Below are 23,882 nucleotides of genomic sequence, written 5' to 3'. Positions count from 1 at the left end.
AGTAAAAGAGCAGTCAAGTGATCTTACTTAATTTTCTTTGTAAGGATAATAATGGTTGGAATTCCTCCTTTCTCCCACTTATCATTGAAACAATTGAATTACAAAAAATAGAAAGGAGCTTGCTCACATTTAAACAAATTCTTTGAAGCAATAATTATTAAAATAAAAAATATTACTAATTTCTTCTACATCATTTCAAAAGATAAATGTAGCAAATGGTATTCATCGCTAACAATTCATAACATCCAATATGATTATTCATAAAAATAAAAATAAAATAAAACAAAAGTTTTACAAACAATTCCACAGGAAAATTAATTAAGATAGTTTAATTTTGTGATAGATAATTCACAGAACTTTACTGTCTATATGTATAAAAAAATCATACAAATTTAAGAAAAATATATATTTCAATAATCCTACATATCACGGGCCTAGAATTATCGCCTAGTGATTGAACAAAAGACCGTACAATACTACGATGCAAGAAAAGATAAAATTAAAATTCCACAATTGAATGGGGGATTTTATTGTCCCTTTGTAGGAAGGGAGAACAACAGCCTTTGCCTTGAATGTGCTTTCTGCTGATTCTAGTGCTTGGGTAGCTTGGAGGGCCATTTCATAATGGAGTTGGAGGCATGTCATAGCCATCTGAAAAAGAATGAACTGAATCAGTCATGTGGGCATGGATAAAATTTTAAACAATTCCACAGTAGATGAAATAAACAAAATAAGAAGGAAAAAAAAAAAAAGTTTTCTTAAAGTGCTGAACTTCTCCTATCATATCACAGGAGTTACATATGCATGGTTTCAGAACATGTTCTCAATTCTGCAGAACTAGAGTTCTTCAATTTTCTTAAGGTTAATCCAAACATCACCATGTAACCAAAAAGGGTATTAGCTAGCATTCAAGATTAGAGTGAATGACTGATTCATGAAGCATAATAATGATGAAAGCTAACTTTTACGAGATGTGTTAGAAGACAAATTAGTAGAAGTTGTTACAAATGGTATAAAAAAAGAAATGGTTTTTGCAAGTCCATTTCACAATGTTAATTATAGCATATTCCTTACTGCTTGACTATTAGCTTCGGCAAAATCTACAAGTTCAACACACAGGCAATATTATCCGCAAGAAAGAGATGGTGAAGATGAAAAATGCAAGCACGAATTTTGAGCCTCTATGGACCTTTTATTGCTTACTGTGTAGCACTCTCGATCTGTGTCTGACTCAACTAATTGAAGGGCCCATGTATGCACCCATTCAAGCAAAATAGAAAGTTCAAGATTTCCTTCAACCAAGGAAGATGCTACATTAGAAGGATGAAGTGCCCCCAATATGCACGAGGCAGCAAAAAGAACAGCTCTTCTGACATATGCTTCCTTGTGATGGCATACCTCCCTGCTCAAAATTAGCAACAGGATTCAAACAAATACTTTCCACTGATGGTTTAACATGCAATATGATGCACAGACACAAAGGTGAAACCGCAATAAATAATCACAATAAGCCGCCATTCACCCATTTTCACTTTATGCCACTTTAACAGACACGTTCAGGTCAAATAGTCATTTCTACTCAGCCATTAGATATGTACCATCTCCAAGGTCTCACATCATGTCAAAATATCAACATACTGAATTTCAATTAGTACCTGGATCTTAACAAATTGAGATGACAGAGAGCCAATGAAGATGCTTCTGGGTGCATGGCTGTGCATTTCATACAAATACCAAGCATATGGATGAGTTTCCCCAGGACAACAAAATCTCCACCAAGCAAGTCAACACCATGTCTTTTCTTATCAAAACCCTGAATGGCAGGTGCACATTTTGGATTCAATTTAGGTGGGCACATTTAAGTGTTCAAATGGTGTCAGTCATAGGCGAATGCTAGTAAACTCAAAGTCTCAAACCATGTCTGCAATACCTGTCAATTGGGAGATGCAAAACTCTCCAATCTGTTCTATCCTGGATTAGCTCATCATACACAGAGGATTAAGGCTCTCTGGCAAAATGAAGTTAAATCAAATATTGCTCAAATTCATTTTACTTAGTTTATTTTATTTTTTACCATCTTCTGAGAACACATTACTGTTGTGTTCCTATTACTCACAGGTTTTAAACTCATAGGCGAATGCTAGTAAACTCAAAGTCTCAAACCATGTCTGCAATACCTGTCAATTGGGAGATGCAAAACTCTCCAATCTGTTCTATCCTGGATTAGCTCATCATACACAGAGGATTAAGGCTCTCTGGCAAAATGAAGTTAAATCAAATATTGCTCAAATTCATTTTACTTAGTTTATTTTATTTTTTACCATCTTCTGAGAACACATTACTGTTGTGTTCCTATTACTCACAGGTTTTAAACTCATAGCTCTTCTTTCTCAGGTTCATGTTTGTAGACAAATTTTTACACTGGAAAATATTTCCTATCTGTTGCCTGCGATGGATCCTTCAATTTGCTGTTCTTGAATGCCCACCTGAAGCTACTTCACTCACAAATGGTCATAATATCAGTGGTCTTTTAGACACCATGCAGCGTTTGCTAGCAGTGTGGTCTAAAAAGGAATTTGTGCAATCAGCCCCAATGGAGCAGCAAACTTGTTTCCTTTGTCATTCCTTTACACCTGCCGTGCCTAACTTTGCAGCTGCAAAAACAAATCCTAAACAAAAAAACAAAAACAAAAAATGTCATCAGTGTTAAAAGTAACATTCAGTTGTCCCCAGACCTTTACAGCAATATTTTTAGTTCTAAATTCAGGCATGCTTTAGCAACAATTTTCTTATAAAGAGAAAAAAGTGTTTTTTACATTTTCTTTAGAGGATAACCTACTTGCATTTGCTAGAAGCTCTAAGGAAAACCCAGCTGCAGAGCTATCTTGCACTGTTTTATGTAATAAATGTAGTTCTGATATCCCTCTAGGACAATATCTTCTCCACAAAATGAGAAATCCATAAGGCCAAAGCACCATAAGACTCCTGTAATTAAGCCCACTAAAAAGCTATAGAAGATGCAAATTTAAAATAATGTTAATAATAAAGGGTGTAAAATCAAAAGAAACAAAAATAAAGAGAATGTTGTTGGGGTGTTATATCTATCACTCAACGAAAATCTAGACATGATGTAAGGACGGAAAGGCGGTAAATTCAGACAATACCAATCATTAGTGGAACGAATCAAATTTTAAATGTTTAGAGGAAAAAAAAAATCAAAATTAAACCAAACTTTAAGAATGTAATTGTAATTCAACCCAAAAAAAAAGACTATTATAGGCTCTGCCACTATTTTCGACTTTTTCTTTTTTTTAAATGAAGAAAGAAAGAAAGAAAGAAATCCTTATAAAATTTACACAAAACTCAACGTTTATCCATGTTTATCTCATTCTCATGCATACATGCATACATATGAACTCTTTCTTTCTATCCAATTTTCTAATTTTAAATGGAGAAGACACTGCTGCCTTCTGATGAGGTATAAATTATTTCCTTCACAATACTTGTCTTCATTTGATGGATGAACAAAAAGCCTGTCTAATGCAGAGAAGTTATACGAACCTCAAGGCTATAAGTGAGAGGTTAATGTGGCACTGTTTCCTGGGCTCTCAGCATTAGACAAAATAAGAACATAATGCTAGCAGAGATTTGAAGGACGAACAAAAAGCTTACAAATTTGAACGAAATGACTTACAAAAAAGTATACTAATTGAGATTCATACCAAAACAAAAGGGAACAAATTTACTCATTGAGATGCTTCAAAATATGCCTGTTTTGTGTTTGCACAGGCACTCAGGTATTGGGTATGCAATCACATCTCTATCTCTCCTGTTAGCTCTCATCCCAGGCTGCCCCTGAGATTTGCTGAGCAGTTTCCTCATGATGCTCCTGAATTCTGCATCAGAATTGGAGAGATCATCAAAAAAAGGAAGCATGGCTCGCTGTTTGGCTTTATATATTTCATATGCCCGACACAGGCACGAGCACAATGAAAAATGCAATACAGACAGACTGAGATAAACTAACACAGATTTAGCAGTTGCAGCAAAGACATAAAAATTACTTTGACATCATGTCAGACTTCTAGTTGCCACTAATCATATAGTTTATATCCAAAGGCCTATCCAGATTGATGATTTGTGGGATGAAGTTGCATAACAACAATATAAAATGGAAACTCTGCATTTAGAAATTATCACTTCTATCAAACTATATTGTGCCATTTTTAGCAATTATCATTCCATCAAACTAGAGTGTACCATCTTTACGTTTTCTGCAATGAGGGGCTATAAAATTATAATTGGAAACTACTATTTAATCAGGGTTTCCATGGGCTGATACTAATCGAACTTCTTCGAGGAAGTAGCTAGTATAAGAAGTCTCAGTCACTTACTTGCACTGCTCGTCCCATATTTCCACCATGGGAAGGTACAAAGACATTGCTGTTCAGGGAGACAATGTATTCAATGGCAGCCAGAGCTGAAGACTTGTTAATGTACTGTGAAAGTTCTCCCATTTGTGCCAACTTCTCATTTGTCGCAACATTTGCAAATTCTGCCACAAGCGGCTGCAGAGCCTTTTTTCTCCCAAATGGCTCTCCCCCTGCAGTGTATACCCGTGCTCTTCCGGATGCTCCTAGAACCTTTACGAGCCTGCAATAACAGCACATTTAAAATTCTCTCCAGTTAGTCTTAAAAATCGTTATCAAGGATTATACGTATGAAGTTTTGAGTTTCTGATATACCTTCCATTTCTAGTGCATTTAGGGGGCATGGTCCAGCAAGTCGTCGTTGAATGTAGGTCATGTTTAACCTTCCTGTCAGGTATTCAGTTTGAGACTCCAGAACCTTGGTGATGATGACATCATATTCTGTGTCTAAACCAGTGAAACATCCAGTTCTGACCCACACATCCTTCTCTAGCCGGAGATGGAGGGCAATGAAAGGGCCTTCCATCCACATTCTCCTTGCAGGCTGATTTTCAAGCTCCCTAATTGGTGCTGCATATCTTAATGCATGAAAGGATACCTGCAATATGAAGATGAAATGGGACATAATTAGGCTAGAGTACACTGATGATCATTTGAAATGAATTTAATGGAGATTTATTTCCAATATACCTTACATCGAAGCTTCTGCAGATCAGATGGAAGATTCGTTGAGAGTTTAGAATCTGAACCTTTCAACACTAGAGCACCATCAAATTTGAAAAGTATGAGGAGAAAATAATTTGTCTCTCTGTGAGACTCAAATGTATTTCAAGGGTCGATTATGAATGACTTCTAGAGCCACTAGAACAACCGGCATAGCACGCACCCGTATCTAATAAATTGTTTTTTAAGAAAAAGAAAATATCATAATGAGTGCATCTTCGATTCTGAATTAGCATTCTACCTACTAACACTTCATAAGGAATCTTGTTTTCAATGGTCTGCCTTGACATCAAATGCACGGAAGGAAGAGATGATACAACACGTACATCAGCTTGTAAAGTGCTCTTGTAATGGTTTACATCAAATATATCCAAAAACTCTTTGACTAATTGATTTCCATATATAATTTCCTTCAATACAGGACAATTCTAACAATTTCATTAGAAAAAATTTATGAACCATGAATTCCACTACACATTGAGAGGTGACCAATACTCTACTCATGCTACTATTCATATGTCACAATAAATGAGTGCTGGATATATATACATTCAAAGGACTAAAGTACTTAACACATCAAATTTAGTCACATATTTTTCTTTTACCTTTCATCTCCCATATCAGATTAACCCAAGCATGGTTTGTTCCCTGCCCATCTGGTTGCTCCCAGAACTCTCTCAACTCCTCAGAAACAATATTCCTAACAACCCCATAGCCGGTAACGGCACCGTCACAGTTCATTGATTTAAGAAAAAAACTTCAAGTGACATAAAGTAAAATAAACACATCAGATTCAGGAACATAAAGTAAACACATAATCAAGAACATAAATTAAACACAAAATTTGTGAAGAATGAGGGCATGTTTTTATTTTATTTTATTTTATTTTTTTGATAAGCAAGAATGATATACAAACGAACGGCTGTTTTTCTTGCATAGAGAATACAAAACAGAAAGAAAACATAAAAGAAACCCAGTTCTGGCTATTAGAGCTAAACCTAGAAACCTCCATAACCTAAAGGTTATACTCACCCTCCATAACCTAAACCTTAAAAAGGTTATACTCACCCTCCATAACCTAAACCTAAAAAAGGTTATACTCACCCCACATCCTATCCTATACAAGAAGAAAAACAGAAAGAAAACATAAAAGAAACCTAGAAACCTCCATAACCTAAAAAGGTTATACTCACCCCTCCATATCCAAGGTAAGACCAAACCTAAACCCTACTGCCCTCACTCCTCCAAAGGAAGACCAAGCTTCCCTCACTCCCTCAAAGGAAGATCGAGCTCTTTTGCCTTGTCCTTGAGAGCCCTCTGTTCCTCTTTGGCTAACCCACCGCTCACCCTCACTAGTTGTAGTGCTCAATGAGATAGCTCAGCGCCTCCGCCTCCGCCTCGCTAGAAAACAGGAGGACGTTGAAATTCCTCGATCCACTGGCTTCAGCAGCCATCTTCTGGAGCAGAGCGTTGGTGTGGGGACTCCATAATAGCCTCAGAGAGGATCTCTTGAAATCCTTGACTAGACTCTTGGAAAGCGCACTTTTCGATTTGGATTTGGGAGCCATCGGAGAGAGAGAGAGGTAGGTTTTCGGTGTGTTTCTTTCTTGATCGTCGCTCTCTATATATAGCATCTAATGCGAGAGTCGGTTAATTTAAACCTAGCATCCTTAATTAAATCATTAAAGACTAAAAAAATTAAAGACAAAGTCTGAATACGAGCTCCTCCAGCAGAATCAGTAAATTTTTGTACTATTTAGAGAATATAATTAAATCATTAAAGACTAAAAAAATTAAAGACAAAGTCTGAATACGAGCTTCTCCAGCAGAATCTGTAAATTTTTGTACTGTTTGGAGAATAAACAGTAACTTTTATCTTTATTTATCAATTTTTTCAAATACACTTTCTAACAGACTCTCTATCTCATTTAAATATTATTTCTTCATTCATTATTTATTTATTTTTTAACAAGTACACATCTTTCAATATTTTTTCATTCAATACCTAATTATTATAATAGAAAAAAAGGATTTGAAGAATGAACATGGTCTGATGAGCTACTGTTCATTAGCCAAAAAAATAAGTTTTAGAGAGATTGTTAGAGTACTCTTTTTCTGTTTTTTCCGGTTTCACTCTCCATATTTTGGCTATCCATAGCATATTGGAGATGCTTTTAGTTATGGCTAATGTTTATGATTTTTATTTAAAAAAAATTAATATGGTTATATATTTTGAAAATTTAATCGTTAAATTACATAATCATTATATTTTTAACATGCATGTCAAATTTTGTGTCAATTAGATATTATTTATTATTCGATTTATAAACTTATTTTTTCATGTATAATTTAGACTATAAAAACTTGAAATTTAAACATTTGGTTAATGATATAATTATTGATATTTGATTTTATAGAAATTTTGCAAGTATGAGAAATAAAAAAAAAAATTTAATTCAATGTTGAAAGTGTCAAAATTCACATATAATAATAAAAAAAATATTAAGTAAATTTGTAGCCAAATTTTGTGCAAAAATTGTTATAGATATTATAAACATTTTATGTTTTTGATTTTAGGATTCAACTTGCCAAATGAATTTTTAATTTTGAAAACACAAGAAAACTGTTTTCTAATTTTATGCTTGAAGACAAGTTTTTGAAAAAAAAAATTCAAAAAATCAAAATAAAAAACAGTTGTCAAACATTAGGTGTGGTGAGAAATGATATATTCGCAATATTTTTACAACAAATCGTAAGTGGCAGGTTATTAATAGTTGTTATTGTTAGGTTAAAAAAGAAATCTCAGTATTAAATTCAAATTTGAACCAATAACAACTAACCATCTATGATTTGTTGTAAAAATGTTATGGACTAGGTGTGATTGACTACTATAATGTTTTTATTTTTCTTAACAATTCTACGATTGAATGCTTTAAACTTCCACTAGGTCTTTATTCTGATATTGAATGCTTAATCATAAAATTTTGGTGGGGCCAATGAAGAGATTGTCAGAAGATACATTTGGTGAAACGGGAAACTAAAGAAGGTATGGGTTTTAAAGATTTGAATTTATTTAACGACACACTTCTTGCTAATCAGGTCTGGCACCTCCTCCACAATAAACAAACTCTGTGTTATATAGTTTTTGTATCTTTTAGATATTATTTATTATTCTATCCATAAACTTATTTTTTTGTATATAATTTAGACTACAAATACTTGAAATTTAAATATTTGATTAGTGATATAGTTAATGATATTTAATCTTACAGAAATGTTGCAAATATGAGAAATATAAAAAGAAAATGTAATTAAATGGTGAAATTGTCAAACTTCATATATAATAAAAATATATTAAGTAAGTTTGCAGCCAAATTTTGTTCAAAGACTAGTTTTCTTAACGTGGTTGACTACCATAATCTTTTTTTTTTATTATTATTTAAATTCTGATCTATTATTATAGTCTTAAAATTTAGCCACAAATTAAAATTTGATAAATAATTTAAGGTATTCTTTTTAATTTTTCTTTATTTGACCCATTTTTTAACAACATGTGGTTGGATTTAGACTTTAGTGTAGTTGGATGATATAATTCAATTTTTTATGAGGAGCCGACTCTGTAAGGTAAAACTCTCTTAAACAAAATTTCTGATGTTTTAATTTGGTTCCCCAAATTTCAACTTAGGTTAAACAAAGCATAAGTGGGCTTGGGCTTGGGCTTGTGTGGAAAAATCAACAGCGAAACAAAAAAGATTAGCAAGCTGCCAGTAATGGAGGACAGTTCGGAGAGAGAGAGAGATGGAAACCAAGCTCATCGAAAAGGTCAGCGAAGTAATCTCAGCTATAAAGAGCGCTAAGCACGTAGACGAAGTCGTTTGCGCACTTCACTCTCTCGCTCTCCTTCTCTTCCCTCTCGATTCCTCTCTCCTCTCAGGTCAGTCACCTTCTTCGTTTCCGTTACCCGTGAACTGTGCGAAGCGAACAGAAATATCGAAATTCACGAAGTTCGCAACAAATTTGGATTAGTAGGACTGTGTTCTTAGGTTTTGTTCATAGAATTTTGTTTTAAACGTCAATTTGGATTTAGTTTGTATGGATTTTGGAATAGTAATACTCTAATATCGAAATTTTGATTTAGAAATATCGAAATTGATGTATTTTCATTTAAAAAAAAAAAAAATTTAAGCGTTAATGTATGGATATTGAAATAGTAATACAGTAATATCGAAATTTTGATTCTGAAATATCGGATTTCTTTCTTTTTTTTCAAAATTTTGGGAAAAATAGGACAGTGTTTTAGGTTATGTTCAAAGAATTTTGTTTTAATTTTAATGGATTTTGGAATTGTGAGACAGAAATATCGAAATTCATGATTTTTCAACATTTTAAAATAGTAATTCTATTTAAGCATTGATAAAAACATTGGAACTATTCCTTTGCACTGTTTGAGGATTTTTATTTTTTATTTTTTTATTATTAATTTAAAATTTCGTATTGTTTGAATTCATGCGAATCGACTGATTTGCATGTGTATTATGGAGTTGTAGGTAGTGTTGATCAGCGCTATAGAGAGCAGGTTTGTTCAAATTTGTACATGGAATTTTGAAGAGGTTGTGGATTGTGTTGATTTTCATGATAGGTCCATTTTTCATTTGTTTGGTTGCATTCTGCTTGTGGTGTGTGTACAGGTCCTAAGTGCTAAGGTACCTTCAGAAGAAAAGAGGGAGTGGTGGCAAGCGTTCTATCAAGGAGCTGCATTTCTGACATTGGCTCGGTTTCTGTTGCTTGGTAATGTGCTTGCTTTGTATTTACATTGTGGTGTCCTTATATCATGATTAGGATGTAATTAGGTGCTGTGTCTGTTTATCTTTGTCTACACAAACTCTTTTGTTTTTATATTACTGATTGCATGGAAATGAAGCCTGGTGGAAATCAGATATACAGGGAAAATGGAATATTTAGCTAACACTTTTTCTTTTCTTTTCAATGTGGCAAAACTTTGGCTTGGAATAGAATATCTATTAGTTTGTTTTTGGAAAACTGGAATTTGGGTTTCAAGACCCAATGGTTGTATGTGTAACTTACCAATTAAACAAGTTCCTCATTGAGAAATAATTATTTCTATTTTCCCAAATTGCAAAGAATGTATGCTCTCAAGTCCTTAGACGACATCATGAGTTAGAAGGTTTGTATAAACTAAAGATTCTAACTGATGATTGATTTCTACAATTTATTAGCTGTTAGATTTAGCTCTTGAGCTTTTTGTAATTTTGTCACATCCAGAGTGTTCGTCATAATGAACACGATGTTCATTTTTTCAATAAAAGTTCTATTACCTATAAAAAAAAACTGATGGTTGATTTTCCAGAATTTAGAAGTATGTGGCGTTTTCCTTCATGCTTGATGATAGCATTTCTGTTTGCTATATGCGTCTGTATTTTCCTTCTCTTTTGACAGTCTTGTGATGCATGTCCCTGATTTCTTATACAGATTGCTGTTGCACACAGATCTCGCTTCCAATTGGCTAGCTTGTTTCCCCCTTTCAGCGCGTATACATGTCTTTGATGTTTTCTTTGTTGATGGACTTGCCACTGAGGTTGTTCGGACCTTGGTTCCTTGTCTACGGCAGAATGCAACTGATGACCATGATGTTAATTCTATCCACTCCAATACTGAAAGGTATGGGGTAAACACGCTTATATCCATAGTTGTGAAAACTGCAGTCACTATCGTTTCCCAGTTGTAATTTCATTGTTTTAATGGACAGCTTTGTTTAGCTTGGTTGCACATACTTGATTAGAAAATTAGTCAATACAGAAGACCATTAGCTTACCAAGCTTTTAGTGGGGGTTGCAAAGCAATATGAAAATGACGAATGAATCCTCAATTCATGTTGGCTGTTGACATTTATTATCACAATGGTTCATGACTAGATCATTGCTACTCATTTTTACAAAACTACAGTTCAAAATTGTTTAGCATGCTGTTGCAGCTCTGCATCTACTTGCATTGCCAGTTTTAACCCATTTGCAAATAGAAAATCATGGTCATTTTAAGAACCTGTTATTAATTAGTATGTTGATAATGCCATTGTAAATTTCAAAGGACCTATGACTAACAGATTGTTATCTGGTACAAGCACCTTCCTTTATATTTTACACATAGTTCTCTATGTCTCTTGAGGACATGCTTTTGTTTTATCTGATACATGCCCTTACCCCTAATATAGTTGATGTGGTACATTTGAATTCCATTTGTCCTCTTCATCAAACTCTTAGGACTGAAAGTTTTAGAATTTTTAATGATTACTTATAAAAAAAAATAATAAAAAAATGTCTAATGAGCAAATTGTATGTTCAGGTATATGTAATAATATGTAAGACATCATAATAAATTACCAGTCAATCTGTTTACATCTTATTCAACTATGACAGGTTACTTGTACTCTGCTTGCTGGAAAATGATGGGGTGCTCCATATGGCTAGAGAATTTTGGCAGTCCAAAAATTCTTTGAGTGAACGTTTAACACCCGTTGTATCTAGGGTGGCGCAGATAATTGCATCTATTCCTGACAAAGCAAGATTGGGAGCCCCAACTTCACTCTCATCACAGTATCCTTTTGTCTCTCTGCTCGATATAGTGGGTTGTCCATGAATGCAATTGTGCTTTCACAAGTTTTTGTCAAAACGATCAACGTATTTGAATGTTGTATTATCTACCCATAAAAAAAAAAAAGTGTTGAATTATCTACTTTCTTGTTTTCACTATATGATATCCATACTTTATACACATCAAATATGTGTTACTGGCTTTAGTTATTGTTATTCTTAACAAGAGTACCGCACTTCGTTCTTCAAGCAAATTACCATTCAACTTCTTTCAGTAGCAGAAGAAAAGGATGAGAAAATATATGATAATCGAACTCTCTGCAATAAAAGCAACATGGGTGATGCCTTGCTATTTGTTGGGGAAACATTTTCTCTTATTTGTCGACGTGGATCTGCTGGTAACTGAATTTTTTTTTATAAATATGGTGATGTATCCATATGCGTGCCTGTGCTCTTTGCTTTCTCAATAAGTTATTTTTCTTTGAAAAAGTAACTATTTTACAATCATGGGTTACACAGTTTCTTAGTTTCATTTATCAAAACTGAAATCTCATGAAATCCTAAAATTTCAATTCTGGATAAGTCGCTGATTACAACATATGCGCAGGTTGTTACTGGAAGAAATTGGCATTTTGGGTTTGTGTAAGGAAAATGTATTGAAATGTTCATGTCTGTCTATATGCACTTGGTTATTTTGATGGAAGTAATTACCCTAAATGGTTGTAAGTAATAAAATGCTGCAGAATAATACCTGCACCCTATTAAGTCTGTGGTAGTTGTTGCGGGCTCATAGTCCTGACATGTATTACCACCAACATCCTTAGGTGTTAATTGTCTCTCAAACACAGTGGCTGGTACAACTAGCTTATCCGAGCCATTAAAACCATCTCTATTTTGGTTGATTTTGCTTTGGGTTTGATATAATGGATTAATTATTCTTCTATCATGTACTACCAGATGGATTACAATTGCAACCAAAGCATTAACCTGTTTTTTTCCTTTTTTTTTTTTTTTGACAGACGTGATTTCAAGTGAAATAACTCCACGGGTATATTCAAGGTATGTTAGTTAGAACAAACTGTGTATAAAGTTGAATTCTTTATTGAACTTTTCTCCTTTAATATGTTAAGGACTTGAAGGACCTGATAAGCCAATTGCCAGATGATATCCTTGTCCATATGTTGTCTTTCTTGACTTTGGAAGAAGCAGTCAGAACTGGTGTTCTTTCACACAGATGGAAACATCTGTGGCCATTTTTCAGTGGTAGTTTAAACTATGATGATCCAGATACAATGTGGGACATTGCTGACTAAAAGGAAAAAAAATGAAATTTGAAAGGAATAAGTTTATAAAAAGGGTGAACCGTATTCTAAAATTACTCCGAGGCTCAAATTTAGATGAATTCTGAGTTTGTTTTGAGTTTAATAAATATTTTAAAGATCTGCTTGATGGATGGGTTGACTTTGCAATCTCAAAGGGAGTTAAGAGACTTGAATTGGACTTTTCACCAACATGGGCATGCGTAGGTCCAAAGCGTTATACATCTCCACATGATTGTTTTTCTGTTGGAGTATCTTGCATCAAGTCCCTCACTCTTCTATACGTACATGTAACCAGCTAGCTTCTCGAGCATTTCCTTTCCAATTGTCCCCTGCTTGAAAGATTATATGTCAGCAATTCTGAAGACTTAGTGAATCTGAAGATTTGGGGTTCAACACTGCGGTTGAAGTACTTACACATAATACAGTGTTCTCAATTTAAAAGTATTGAGGTGTTTGCTCCAAATCTGGAGTCATTTGGGCTCGTTGGTGGGATAATAGAAACGCATGTTAATTATGCACCCCATCTTCTAGATGTACATATAGGTGGATGCGAACCTGTGAAGTATGCAATTTGCCCTCTGTCAAACTACCTTTCTCAGCTACAGAGTTTGGTGCTGAATATTTATCTCTCTCCTTATGTAAGTACTTTAAATTATTTTTAAATTTCTTGCATTTGTATGGTTTGATTCTAACCAAAAAAATAAAGTTTATATAGTTTTACACAATGTTCTCTCATCTCTCATCGACAGGAAAAATTGGAACTCCCAAAATTTCAAACATTAACCAATCTTAGACACCTTAAATGGAGAGTTATTGAATCTGATGGAGAAAGCCTCATCGGTTTAATACCAATGATAGAAGCAGCACCTTTTTTCCAGAAATTTAATTTGGAGGTAACTGTTCTAGCTTTATAGCTTGCCACTTGAGTGTATTGATTGCTCTCTTTCTTTATTTAGTGATGCTATTTGCCCATTAATTATTGGATTATGGTTTTCCATCTTTTATCTATTTAAAAGAAATGAGTTGTGCTAGGACCACCAAATATTGTACAACTTTGTACCACAACTCGCCACATGGCGAGTTGTGATTGGTGAAGGAGTGTTTGTGGTTTAGTGGGGACACACTTTCACCAATCACAACTCGCCACATGGCGAGTTGTGGCACAACGTTGTGCCATTTTATGTGGTTCCAGCATTTTCAAAAAGATATTCCTTGAACTTTACTTGTCATTTGCCATGAGCATTTATCTTGTTTGTGTTTTTCTTTTTATAATATATAAAAGCATTTTATGCACCTAACAATTTTTTTAATATATATGCTTTAAAATGGTTTTGTCCTTACTTGGTTAGTTGGATTCACAATTGGTTTGATGTATTTGCCGTGAACCATTCTATCACTTCTAATTTGATATTTGGAGTACACTTGTTACAGTGAGCAAGTCAGCTTTTCTAGTGCTTTAATCATATAGTCAAGTTTCTGATCAAAATCAATAGGCTTGTCTAACATTCTTTGCCAGTACCTTTGGTTTATAATAAGATAACGTTCTTATTCTGTTTCCCAATTGCAGTTGTCATGGTGTAAACCTCTAAAAAAAAGAGAATTGAGGTAGGTGAAGAAACATCCTAATTAGCATATCAAAGAGGTGGAAATAGTGGGATTTGTGGGGCGTCCAATCGACATTGAACTTGCTTGAAAGTGCCATCAAGCTTGAGAAGATTGTCATTATTCCTCGTTGTCCGGCTCTTGTGGGAACCCCTTGGGAGTTTGATGAGATTGAGAAGAATGAACGTGCTATAAAAGCTGCCAAGCAGCTCAAGAAAAATCTACCCCTTGGAGCTGAATTACTTATTCTTTAGTCATCAGCATCACTAATATATATACATACTACTAATTTGTGGTTGAAACGTGATGATTGTCTTTTTAATGTTTTTCATTGTATTATTAGTTTTGTAACTTTCTGTTATTTCAATTGAATGATGGGAAAATAAGAACTTTATTGTATCTTAGTATTGTAAATTTTTGTAAACGTTGAATGATGGGCAAATAAGAACTGGCTGACACTGACAGTCGCCAATATATTTGGTGAGATCTCATTGAATTTGGTGAGATTTTTGCCAATTTTCGCCACTATCTTGCCTGCTGTTTGCTATTTTCTAGATCTCCAATGCCAATCGAATCAATTGCCACTCATTGAAGGCCTAATTAGATCAACCTCTACGTTGGTGGTGGGTTCAAATTTGATCCACCTGATCAAGTCGGTTTGGGCACCCAAATCCAATCTGTCTTAACCCATGGATAACCCTATAATATAGCATTAATGTGTTTTTCAAAGTTGAGCGCTCTTCATTTGGATGAATTATCTTTGTTAACTGTAGTTTGAAGGTAAAACAATATACTCTTGTGCATAATGTAAAAGCAATATATTTTCAAAATAAAATTGATAAAAATTAATTGAGATGCATTGCCCAAAAAAAAAATTCTCACATTTAAAGCCTATACAAAAATATGTTTGGGAAAAATATTTTCAAAAGTAATGTTTGCCCTTTTTGAAAACATAGCATAAAAATTAATTTTTACCCTATATAGGTTTTTTTCTTTCAAATTTAAATCCTACAAAAATGAAAACGGTGAACCAAATAGGTTACGCCTATCTACAATCCAATTTTTTCGTGCGGAATTCTTTGCACCCAAATATGTTTTTCCTTGTGAGTTTCAATTGACTCAACTGATAAAATCTTTGATCATTGAATAAGAAATTTGTAGTTCAATCCCCGTCTACACCAAAAACCAATTGGTATCTTGGTCTGATAATAAAAAGTTTTCATTAGGAGCGGACGCTATAAGTTGAAACTCTCTATAAAAATAAAAAAATAAAAAAGTATGCCTTCCTTTTGTTACAGAAATTCAAATGCTTTGCTCATTACTTACGCTCTGTTTGTTTCGATGTAAAATATTGCATTGAAAATATTTTCCGTAAAATATTTTCATTTTACAGTGTTTGGTAGCATTTGTGAAAATGTTTAGGAAATCATTTTGTAAAAAATTTTATAATCACAGAACCCATTGGATCACTGCGAGTCCAACTAGAATAAAGCAAATCAAAGCAAAATTTTGTCTAGTTGGAGCTATTGAAGCATCACCAGCAAATCCAAAGTCACAACCCAGTACAAAAAGTCACAATCCAGTACAAAAACTGCAACAATCATCAAATCCCACCAAGTTATATAGTATACACAAAACCCATCAAACAACCCAAGTCATCCATGAAGCCATAATCAACCCACCACCGTGACAAATGAAACCCATACCTGAAACCCATCAAACAACCCATGCCGTCCATCAAGGCACCATCACTTTGCCTCCGCCGCTGTCGACAAACACAAACCATACCTAAAATTCATCAGTACAAAAATCATCCACTCACTAAATCCACCATAATCCGACCCACCAAAAGCAGCTCCACCACAATACAACCTCCAGAAACTCAACTCAACAATCTTAGATGAATGGTTTTAATCTCTTCAATTTGGGTCTTGAAGGGCGATTTTCGAAGCTGAATAACTAGGTCGGATTCGGTAGGGAGTGGCGCCACCAGTGGTCTGTCGCTGGTGGGTGTTGTCGTTGGTCTCACTGGTTTGGCTGGGGAGAGAGTTTGAGAGAGGGAGAGAAGAATTGAGAAGAAGAGGGAGATAGGATCGGGTGAGAGGGAGTGAGTGTTTTGTAAAATGTTTTACCATTGATTTTTTGGTAAAATATTTTACAAGTTTTTATGCACAAACTTTGGTCAAACTGAAAATATTTTACAACTTTGACTATATTTTACATGTAAACAAACACTTGAAAATAGGAAAATATTTTACGGAAAATATTTTACTTCGAAACAAACGGAGCTTTAGTAATTTTGTGAAATCCCAAACTTTTTATTCTAACATAAGTCACAGCTAGATTAGGAAAACATCTTTTGGAGCTGTTAGGTTTTTTTTTTTTTTTTTTTTTTTTTTTTTTTTTCCACCAAACTCTAAGTCAATCAATAATTATACTCATGTTGTTGTCTAATAATGGTAAGATTGGAACCAAGCCTTATAGTCAAAGGACCAAAACTTGGGAGAAAGATACGAGATTTTTCCTAATATACAATATTTGAGAATTTTGAAGAACCACTCTTAATTTAAAAAAACATTTATTTTAGATACAAAAATCAAAACAAGGAATAAACAATCTATCCAACATACCTACATACATAGAGCTCTGGTGCTGCCAGCTACACTTGCCCAAATAAATTAACTACAAAGCATGCTCACTGACCTCGCTAATGTCTGAGTTTTAAAAGTCTGATGAAATAATAGCCAAAAAAACCAGTAAGCTTCAATATCACTTGCATGTTCAATAGCTAAATAATGCAAAAGCTGCTCAGACAATCTTTCCACAGCATAGGGATCTTTGATTGCTTCAATCATCTTCAACCAAACGGGGAACTAGAGTCTGACTCAAATAAACCAGCTACAGATGAATCAAAATTTGATGACAGAAAGCTCCGAACATGCCTGAGAACCCATGGAGTTATTTCACTTGAAATCACACCTGTCAAAAAAAGAGGAAAATATATATATATATATATATATATATAATGCTTTGGTTGCAATTGTGATCCATCAAGTAGAACATGATAGAAGAATAATTAATCCATTATATCCAACCCAAAGCAAAATCAACCAAAACAAAGATGGTTTTAATGGCTCAGATAAGCTAGTTGTACCAGCCATTGTGTTTGAGAGACAATTAACACTTAAGGATGTTGATGGTAATATTTGTCAGGACTATGAGCCCACAACTACCAGAGACTTAATAGGGACTAGGTCTTATTCTGCAACATTTTATTACTTACAACCTTTTAGGGTAATTACTTCCATCAAAATAACCAAGTGCATATAAACAAGCCTGAAAATTACAATAGATTTTCGTTACACAAACCCAAAATCCCAATTTCTTCCAGTAACAACCTGCACATATATTTTAATCAGCAACTTATCCAGAATTGAGATTTCATGATCTCAGGAATCAGTTTGATGAGGTCTAAAACTAAGGAAACATTATTTTTTATATTTGAAACTAATTGTGTAACCCATGATTATAAAATAGTAACTTTTTCAAAGAAAAATAACTTATTGAGAAAGCAATGAGCACAGCACGCATACCCACACATACGCACACATCATTTTAATAAAACTATTTCAGTTACCAACAGATCCACATCGACAAATTCAGAAAATGTTTCCCCAACAAATAGCAAGGCATCACCCGTATTGCTTCTATTGCAGAGAGTTCCATTACCTAATAGTTTCTCATCCCTACCTCTGCTACTGAAAGAAGTTGAATGGTAATTTGCTTGAAGAACGAGCTGTGGTACTCTTGTTAAGAATAACAATAACTAATGGCAGAAACACATATTTGATGTGTATTAAGCATGGATATCATACAGTGAAAACTAGAAAGTAGATAATACAACATTTTTTTTTTATAGGTAGATAATACAACATTCAAATACGTTGATTGTTTTGACAAAAACTTGCATTCATGGACAACCCACTATATCGAGCAAAGAGAAAAAAGGATACTATGATGAGAGTGAAGTTGGGGCTCCCAATCTTGTTTTGTCAGGAATAGATGCAATTATCTGCCCACCCTAGATACAGCTGGCATTAAATGTTTACTCAGAATTTTTCGACTGCCCAAATTCTCTAGCCATATGGAGCACCCCTTCATTTTCCAGCAAGCAGAGTACAAGTAACCTGTCACAGTAGAATAAGATGTAAACAGATTGACTAGTAGTTATTATGATGCCTTCATTTTATGACATATACCTGATGAATATACAATTTAATCATTAGACTTTTTTTTTATAAGTAATCATTAAAAATTCTAAAACTTTCAGCCCTAAAAGTTTGATAAAGAGGACACATGGAATTCAAATGTACCACATCAACTATATTAGGGGCAAGGGCATGTATCAGATAAAACAAAAGCATGTCCTCAAGAGACATAGAGAACTATGTGTAAAACATAAAGGAAGGTGCTTGCACCAGATAACAATCTGTTAGTCATAGGTCCTTTGAAATTTACAATGGAATTATCAACATACAAATTAATATCAGGTTCTTAGAATGACCATGATTTTCTATTTGCAAATGGGTCAAAACTGGCAACACAAGTAGATGCAGAGCTGAAACAGCATGCTAAACAATTTTGAACTGTAGTTTTGTAAAAATGAAAACGAACTAGTCATGAACCATCGTAATAATAAATGTCAACAGCCAACATGAATTGAGGATTCATTCATCATGTTCATATTGCTTTGCAACCACCACTAAAAGCTTGGTAAGATAATGGTCTTATTTATTGACCAGTTTTCTAATCAAGTATGGGCAACCAGAGCTAAACAAAGCTGTCCATTAAAACAATGAAATTATAACTGGGAAACAATAGTGACTGCAGTTTTAACAACTATGAATACAAGCAGGTGTTTACCCCATACCTTTCAGTATTGGAATGGACAGAATTAACATCTTGGTCATCAATTGCTTTCTGCCGTAGACAAGGAACCAAGGTCTGAACAACCTCAGTGGCAAGTCCATCAACAAAGAAAACATCATAGACATGTATACGTGCTGAGAGGGGGAAACAAGCTAGCCAATAAGAAGCAAGATCTGCGTGCAACAGCAATCTGTATAAGAAATCATGGACATGCATCACAAGACTATCAAAAGAGAAGGAAAATACAGACACATATTGCAGAAAGAAATACAATCATCAAGCATGAACGGAAATGCCACATACTTCTAAATTCTAGAAAATCAACCATCAGTTAGAATATTTAGGTTATACAAACCATCTAACTCATGATGTCATCTAAGGACTTGAGAGGATACATTCTTTGCAATTTGTGAAACTAGAAATAATTTATTTCCTCAATGAGGAACTTCTTTAAGTTATAATTTTTTTTTTTCTATTTTAATTGGTAAGTTACACACAACCAACGGGCCTTGAATCCCAAATACCAGTTTTCCCAAAACTAGATATTCTATTCCAAACTAATTTTGCCATATCAAAAAGAATAAAATAAGTGTTAGATAAATATTCCATTTAACATATATCTATTTTCTACCAGGCTTTAATCTTCATGCAACCGATAATACAAAAACAAAAGAGTCAGTATAGACAAACATAAACAGACACAGCATCTAATTACTTCCTAATCATGATATAAGCACAACACAATACAAAGCAAGCACATTACCAAGTAGCAGAAATCAAGCCAATATCGGAAATGCAGCTCCTTGATAGAACACTTGCCCCCACTCCCCCCTCTTTTCTTCTGAAGGGACCTTGGCCCTAAGGACCTGTACACACCACAGGCAGAATGAACCAAAGAAATAAAAAATGGACCTTTCAAGAAAATCAACACAATCCACAACCTCTTCAAAACTCCATGTACAAATTTGAACAAACCTGCTCTCTATAGCGCTGATCAACACTACCTACAATTCCATAATACACATGCAAATCAGTCAATTTCGCATGAATTCAAACAATACGAAATTTTAAATAAATAAAAAAAATGAAATCCTCAAACAGTGCAAAAGAATAGTTCCAATGTTTTTATCAATGCTTAAATAGAATTACTATTTTAAAATGTTGAAAAATCATGAATTTCGATATTTCTGTATCACAATTCCAAAATCCATTAAAATTAAAACCAAATCGATTCTTAAAGAAAATTCTTCGAACATAACCTAAAACACTGTCCTATTTTTCCAAAATTTTGAAAAAATAAGAAAGAAATTCGATATTTCAGAATCAAAATTTCGATATTACTGTATTACTATTTCAATATCCATACATTAACGCTTAAAAAAAATTTAAAAAAATTGAAAATACATCAATTTCGATATTTCTAAATCAAAATTTCGATATTAGAGTATTACTATTCCAAAATCCATACAAACTAAATCCAAATTGACGTTTAAAACAAAATTTTATGAACATAACCTAAGAACACAGTCCTACTGATCCAAATTTGTTGCGAACTTCATGAATTTCGATATTTCTGTTCGCATTGGAAACGAAGAAGGTGACTGACCTGAGAGGAGAGAGGAATCGAGAGGGAAGAGAAGGAGAGCGAGAGAGTGAAGTGCGCAAACGACTTCGACGACGTGCTTAGCGCTCTCTATAGCTGAGATTACTTCGCTGACCTTTTCGATGAGCTTGGTTTCCATTACTAGCAGCTTGCTAATCTTTTTTGTTTCGCTGTTGATTTAAGTGCACGAGAACGAAGAAGATGAACCAGTGAAAACGTCGTCGTTTTGCAACTCCATCTAATTAGCCCAATTTCCACACAAGCCCAAGCCCATAAGCCCTATTGTTAGATAGCCCAAGCCCACTTATGCTTTGTTTAACCTAAGTTGAAATTTTGGGAACCAAATTAAATCATCAGAAGTTTTAAATTTTTTTTAAGAGAGTTTTAACTTATAGAGTCAACTCCTCATAAAAAATTGAAACATTGTAATATATATCATCCAAATACACTAAAGTCTAAATCCACATGTTGTTAAAAAAAATTGTTTCAATAAAGAAAATTTAAAAAGAATACCTTAAATTATTGATTAGATTTTAATTTGTGGCTAAATTTTAAGACTATAATAATAGATCAGAATTTAAAAAAAAAAAAGAAAAAAAAAAGAAAAAGAAAAAGATTATAGTTGTCAACCACGTTAAGAAAACATTAGTTTTTGAACAAAATTTGGCTACAAACTTACTTAATATCTTTTTATTATATGTGAATTTTGACAATTTCACCATTGAATTACATTTTCTTTTTATATTTTCCATATTTGCAAAATTTCTGTAAGATTAAATATCATTAATTATATCATTAATCAAATATTTAAATTTCAAGTATTTATAGTCTAAATTATATATATATATAAAAATTTATGGATAGAATAATAAATAATATCTAATTGATACAAAAACTCTATAACACAAAGTTTGTTTATTGTGGGGGAGGTGCCAGGCCTGATTAGCAAGAAGTGTGTCATTGAATAAATTCAAATCTTTAAAACCCATACTTTCTTTGGTTTCCCATTTCACCTAATGTATCTTCCAACAATCTCTTCATTGACTCCACCAAAATTTTCTAATTAAGCATTCAATATTAGAATAAAGACCTAGTGGAAGTTTAAAGCATTCAATCCTAGAATTAAAAAAAAAAAAAAAAAAAAAAAAAAAAAAAAAAGATTATAGTAGTCAACCACACCTAGTCCACAACATTTTTACGATAAATCATAGATGGTTAGTTATTATTGGTTCAAATTTGAATTTAGCACTGAGATTACTTTTTTAATCTAACAATAACAACCAGTAACAACCTGTTACTTAGGATTTGTTGTAAAAATGTTGTGGACAGATCATTTCTCACCACACCTAATGTTTGACAACTATTTTTTATTTTGATTTTTTTAATTTTTTTCAAAAACTTGTTTTCAAGCATAAAAATAGAAAATAGTTTTCTTGTGTTTTCAAAATTAAAAATTCGATTGGCAAGTTGAATCCTAAAATAAAAAACATAAATTTTTATAATATCTATAACGATTTTTGCACAAAATTTGGCTACAAATTTACTTAATATTTTTTTTAATTATATGTGAATTTTGACACTTTCACCATTGAATTAAATTTTCTTTTTATATTTCTCATACTTGCAAAATTTCTATAAGATCAAATATCAATAATTATATCATTAATCAAATGTTTAAATTTCAAGTTTTTATATACTAAATTATACATTAAAAAAATAAGTTTATAAATCGAATGGTAAATAATATCTAATTGACACAAAATTTGACATCCATGTTAAAAATATAATAAATATGTAATTTAACGGTTAGATTTTCAAAACATGTAACCAGGTTAATTTTTTTTTTTAGTAAAAATCATAAACATTAGCTATAACTAAGTTTATATTCAAACTTTGTCTTTAATTTTTTAGTCTTTAGTGATTTAATTAAGAATGCTAGTTTTAAGTTAACAACTCTTAAATACACGAGAGAATCAAATTATTTTTGTCTTTTTCGTATTAGATAGTATATATAAAGAGTGCGTATTTTTGATGTCATTTCCGATCAAAGACGATCAAGAAAGAAACACTGAAACTCGTTTTTGAAACACACCGAAACCCACCTCTCTTTCTCTTTCTTTTTCCGATGGCTCCCAAATCCAAATCGAAGAAAAGTGCCACTGGAAAGAAGCTTTCTAAGAGTTTGGCCTGGACAAAAGGATTCCAAGAGATCTACTCTGAAGCAATGACCAACGCTCTGAATCTTGATTACATGGATAGAGAACGAACTGGAAAAAGGAAAAAAAGCCCTAATTCATTCAATCTTGATTACAAAAAAAAAAAAAAAAAAAAAAAAAAAAGACCCACCCAAAAACCTCAATCCTATACCAAGAAAAGAAGGAAGAATAAGAATAGAGACCGAACTATCACTACAGTAAAAAAAATGTTTATTACAATGAAAAAAAATCATTGCAATAACATTAGAGTCATTGCAATAGTTTATGAGAAATGTTGCAATAAAATTTGAGATAATAGATTTGTGCTAAAAAAAATTTCCTTGCAATAAACCTTAAATATTTTAATGACAATTTTGAAGTAATAATATATTTGTTGTTACAATAAAAATTTTATTACTTCAAATATCTTGTAGCAATAGGCTATTGTGGGGCCTAATAGTTTGTGACCC

At 33.1% G+C, this 23,882-nt stretch overlaps 1 protein-coding gene and 2 long non-coding RNA genes across 22 annotated transcripts; 1 reads left to right on the top strand and 2 right to left on the bottom strand.

Moving 5' to 3' along the window:
- Positions 1–311: 311 nt before the first annotated feature.
- Positions 312–6,812, bottom strand: LOC126701687 (uncharacterized). Of its 13 annotated transcripts, XR_007647465.1 has the most exons (11): positions 5,121–6,811; positions 4,746–5,028; positions 4,395–4,653; positions 3,723–3,896; positions 2,840–2,985; positions 2,364–2,669; positions 2,178–2,255; positions 1,931–2,008; positions 1,656–1,813; positions 1,190–1,402; positions 312–651 (listed from the first exon to the last, which is right to left on the bottom strand). It is a non-coding gene; the product is annotated as an uncharacterized LOC126701687 (long non-coding RNA). The 13 variants fall into 13 exon arrangements; XR_007647461.1 differs by having other exon boundaries at positions 2,178–2,669; XR_007647466.1 differs by lacking the exon at positions 2,178–2,255 and having other exon boundaries at positions 5,121–6,810.
- A 1,996-nt stretch (positions 6,813–8,808) lies between these two features.
- LOC126701686 (uncharacterized) lies at positions 8,809–15,210 on the top strand. Of its 4 annotated transcripts, none has more exons than XM_050399991.1 (10): positions 8,809–9,087; positions 9,701–9,729; positions 9,842–9,941; positions 10,661–10,832; positions 11,588–11,764; positions 12,012–12,159; positions 12,781–12,820; positions 12,892–13,721; positions 13,833–13,976; positions 14,651–15,210. In XM_050399991.1, the coding sequence occupies exons 1-6, from the start codon at positions 8,952–8,954 to the stop codon at positions 12,037–12,039; spliced, it is 642 nt and encodes a 213-aa protein (XP_050255948.1). In that variant the 5' UTR covers positions 8,809–8,951; the 3' UTR covers positions 12,040–12,159; positions 12,781–12,820; positions 12,892–13,721; positions 13,833–13,976; positions 14,651–15,210. The 4 variants fall into 4 exon arrangements, 1 of the variants encoding a protein (XP_050255948.1); XR_007647454.1 differs by having other exon boundaries at positions 8,819–9,087; positions 10,644–10,832; XR_007647456.1 differs by lacking the exon at positions 9,701–9,729 and having other exon boundaries at positions 8,819–9,087.
- A 2,012-nt stretch (positions 15,211–17,222) lies between these two features.
- Positions 17,223–21,427, bottom strand: LOC126701688 (uncharacterized). 5 transcript variants are annotated; one of them, XR_007647474.1, is made up of 7 exons: positions 21,221–21,425; positions 20,590–20,618; positions 20,378–20,480; positions 19,616–19,804; positions 18,699–18,872; positions 18,415–18,481; positions 17,223–17,664 (listed from the first exon to the last, which is right to left on the bottom strand). It is a non-coding gene; the product is annotated as an uncharacterized LOC126701688 (long non-coding RNA). The 5 variants fall into 5 exon arrangements; XR_007647473.1 differs by lacking the exon at positions 17,223–17,664 and having other exon boundaries at positions 17,678–18,481; positions 19,616–19,787; positions 20,556–20,618; positions 21,221–21,427; XR_007647471.1 differs by lacking the exon at positions 17,223–17,664 and having other exon boundaries at positions 17,679–18,481; positions 20,556–20,618; positions 21,221–21,424.
- Positions 21,428–23,882: the final 2,455 nt, after the last annotated feature.

Source organism: Quercus robur, chromosome 10, assembly GCF_932294415.1.
Source record: "Quercus robur chromosome 10, dhQueRobu3.1, whole genome shotgun sequence".
In the NCBI taxonomy this organism is placed as follows: Eukaryota; Viridiplantae; Streptophyta; class Magnoliopsida; order Fagales; family Fagaceae; genus Quercus; species Quercus robur.
This window is presented reverse-complemented; position numbering and strand designations above follow the sequence as displayed.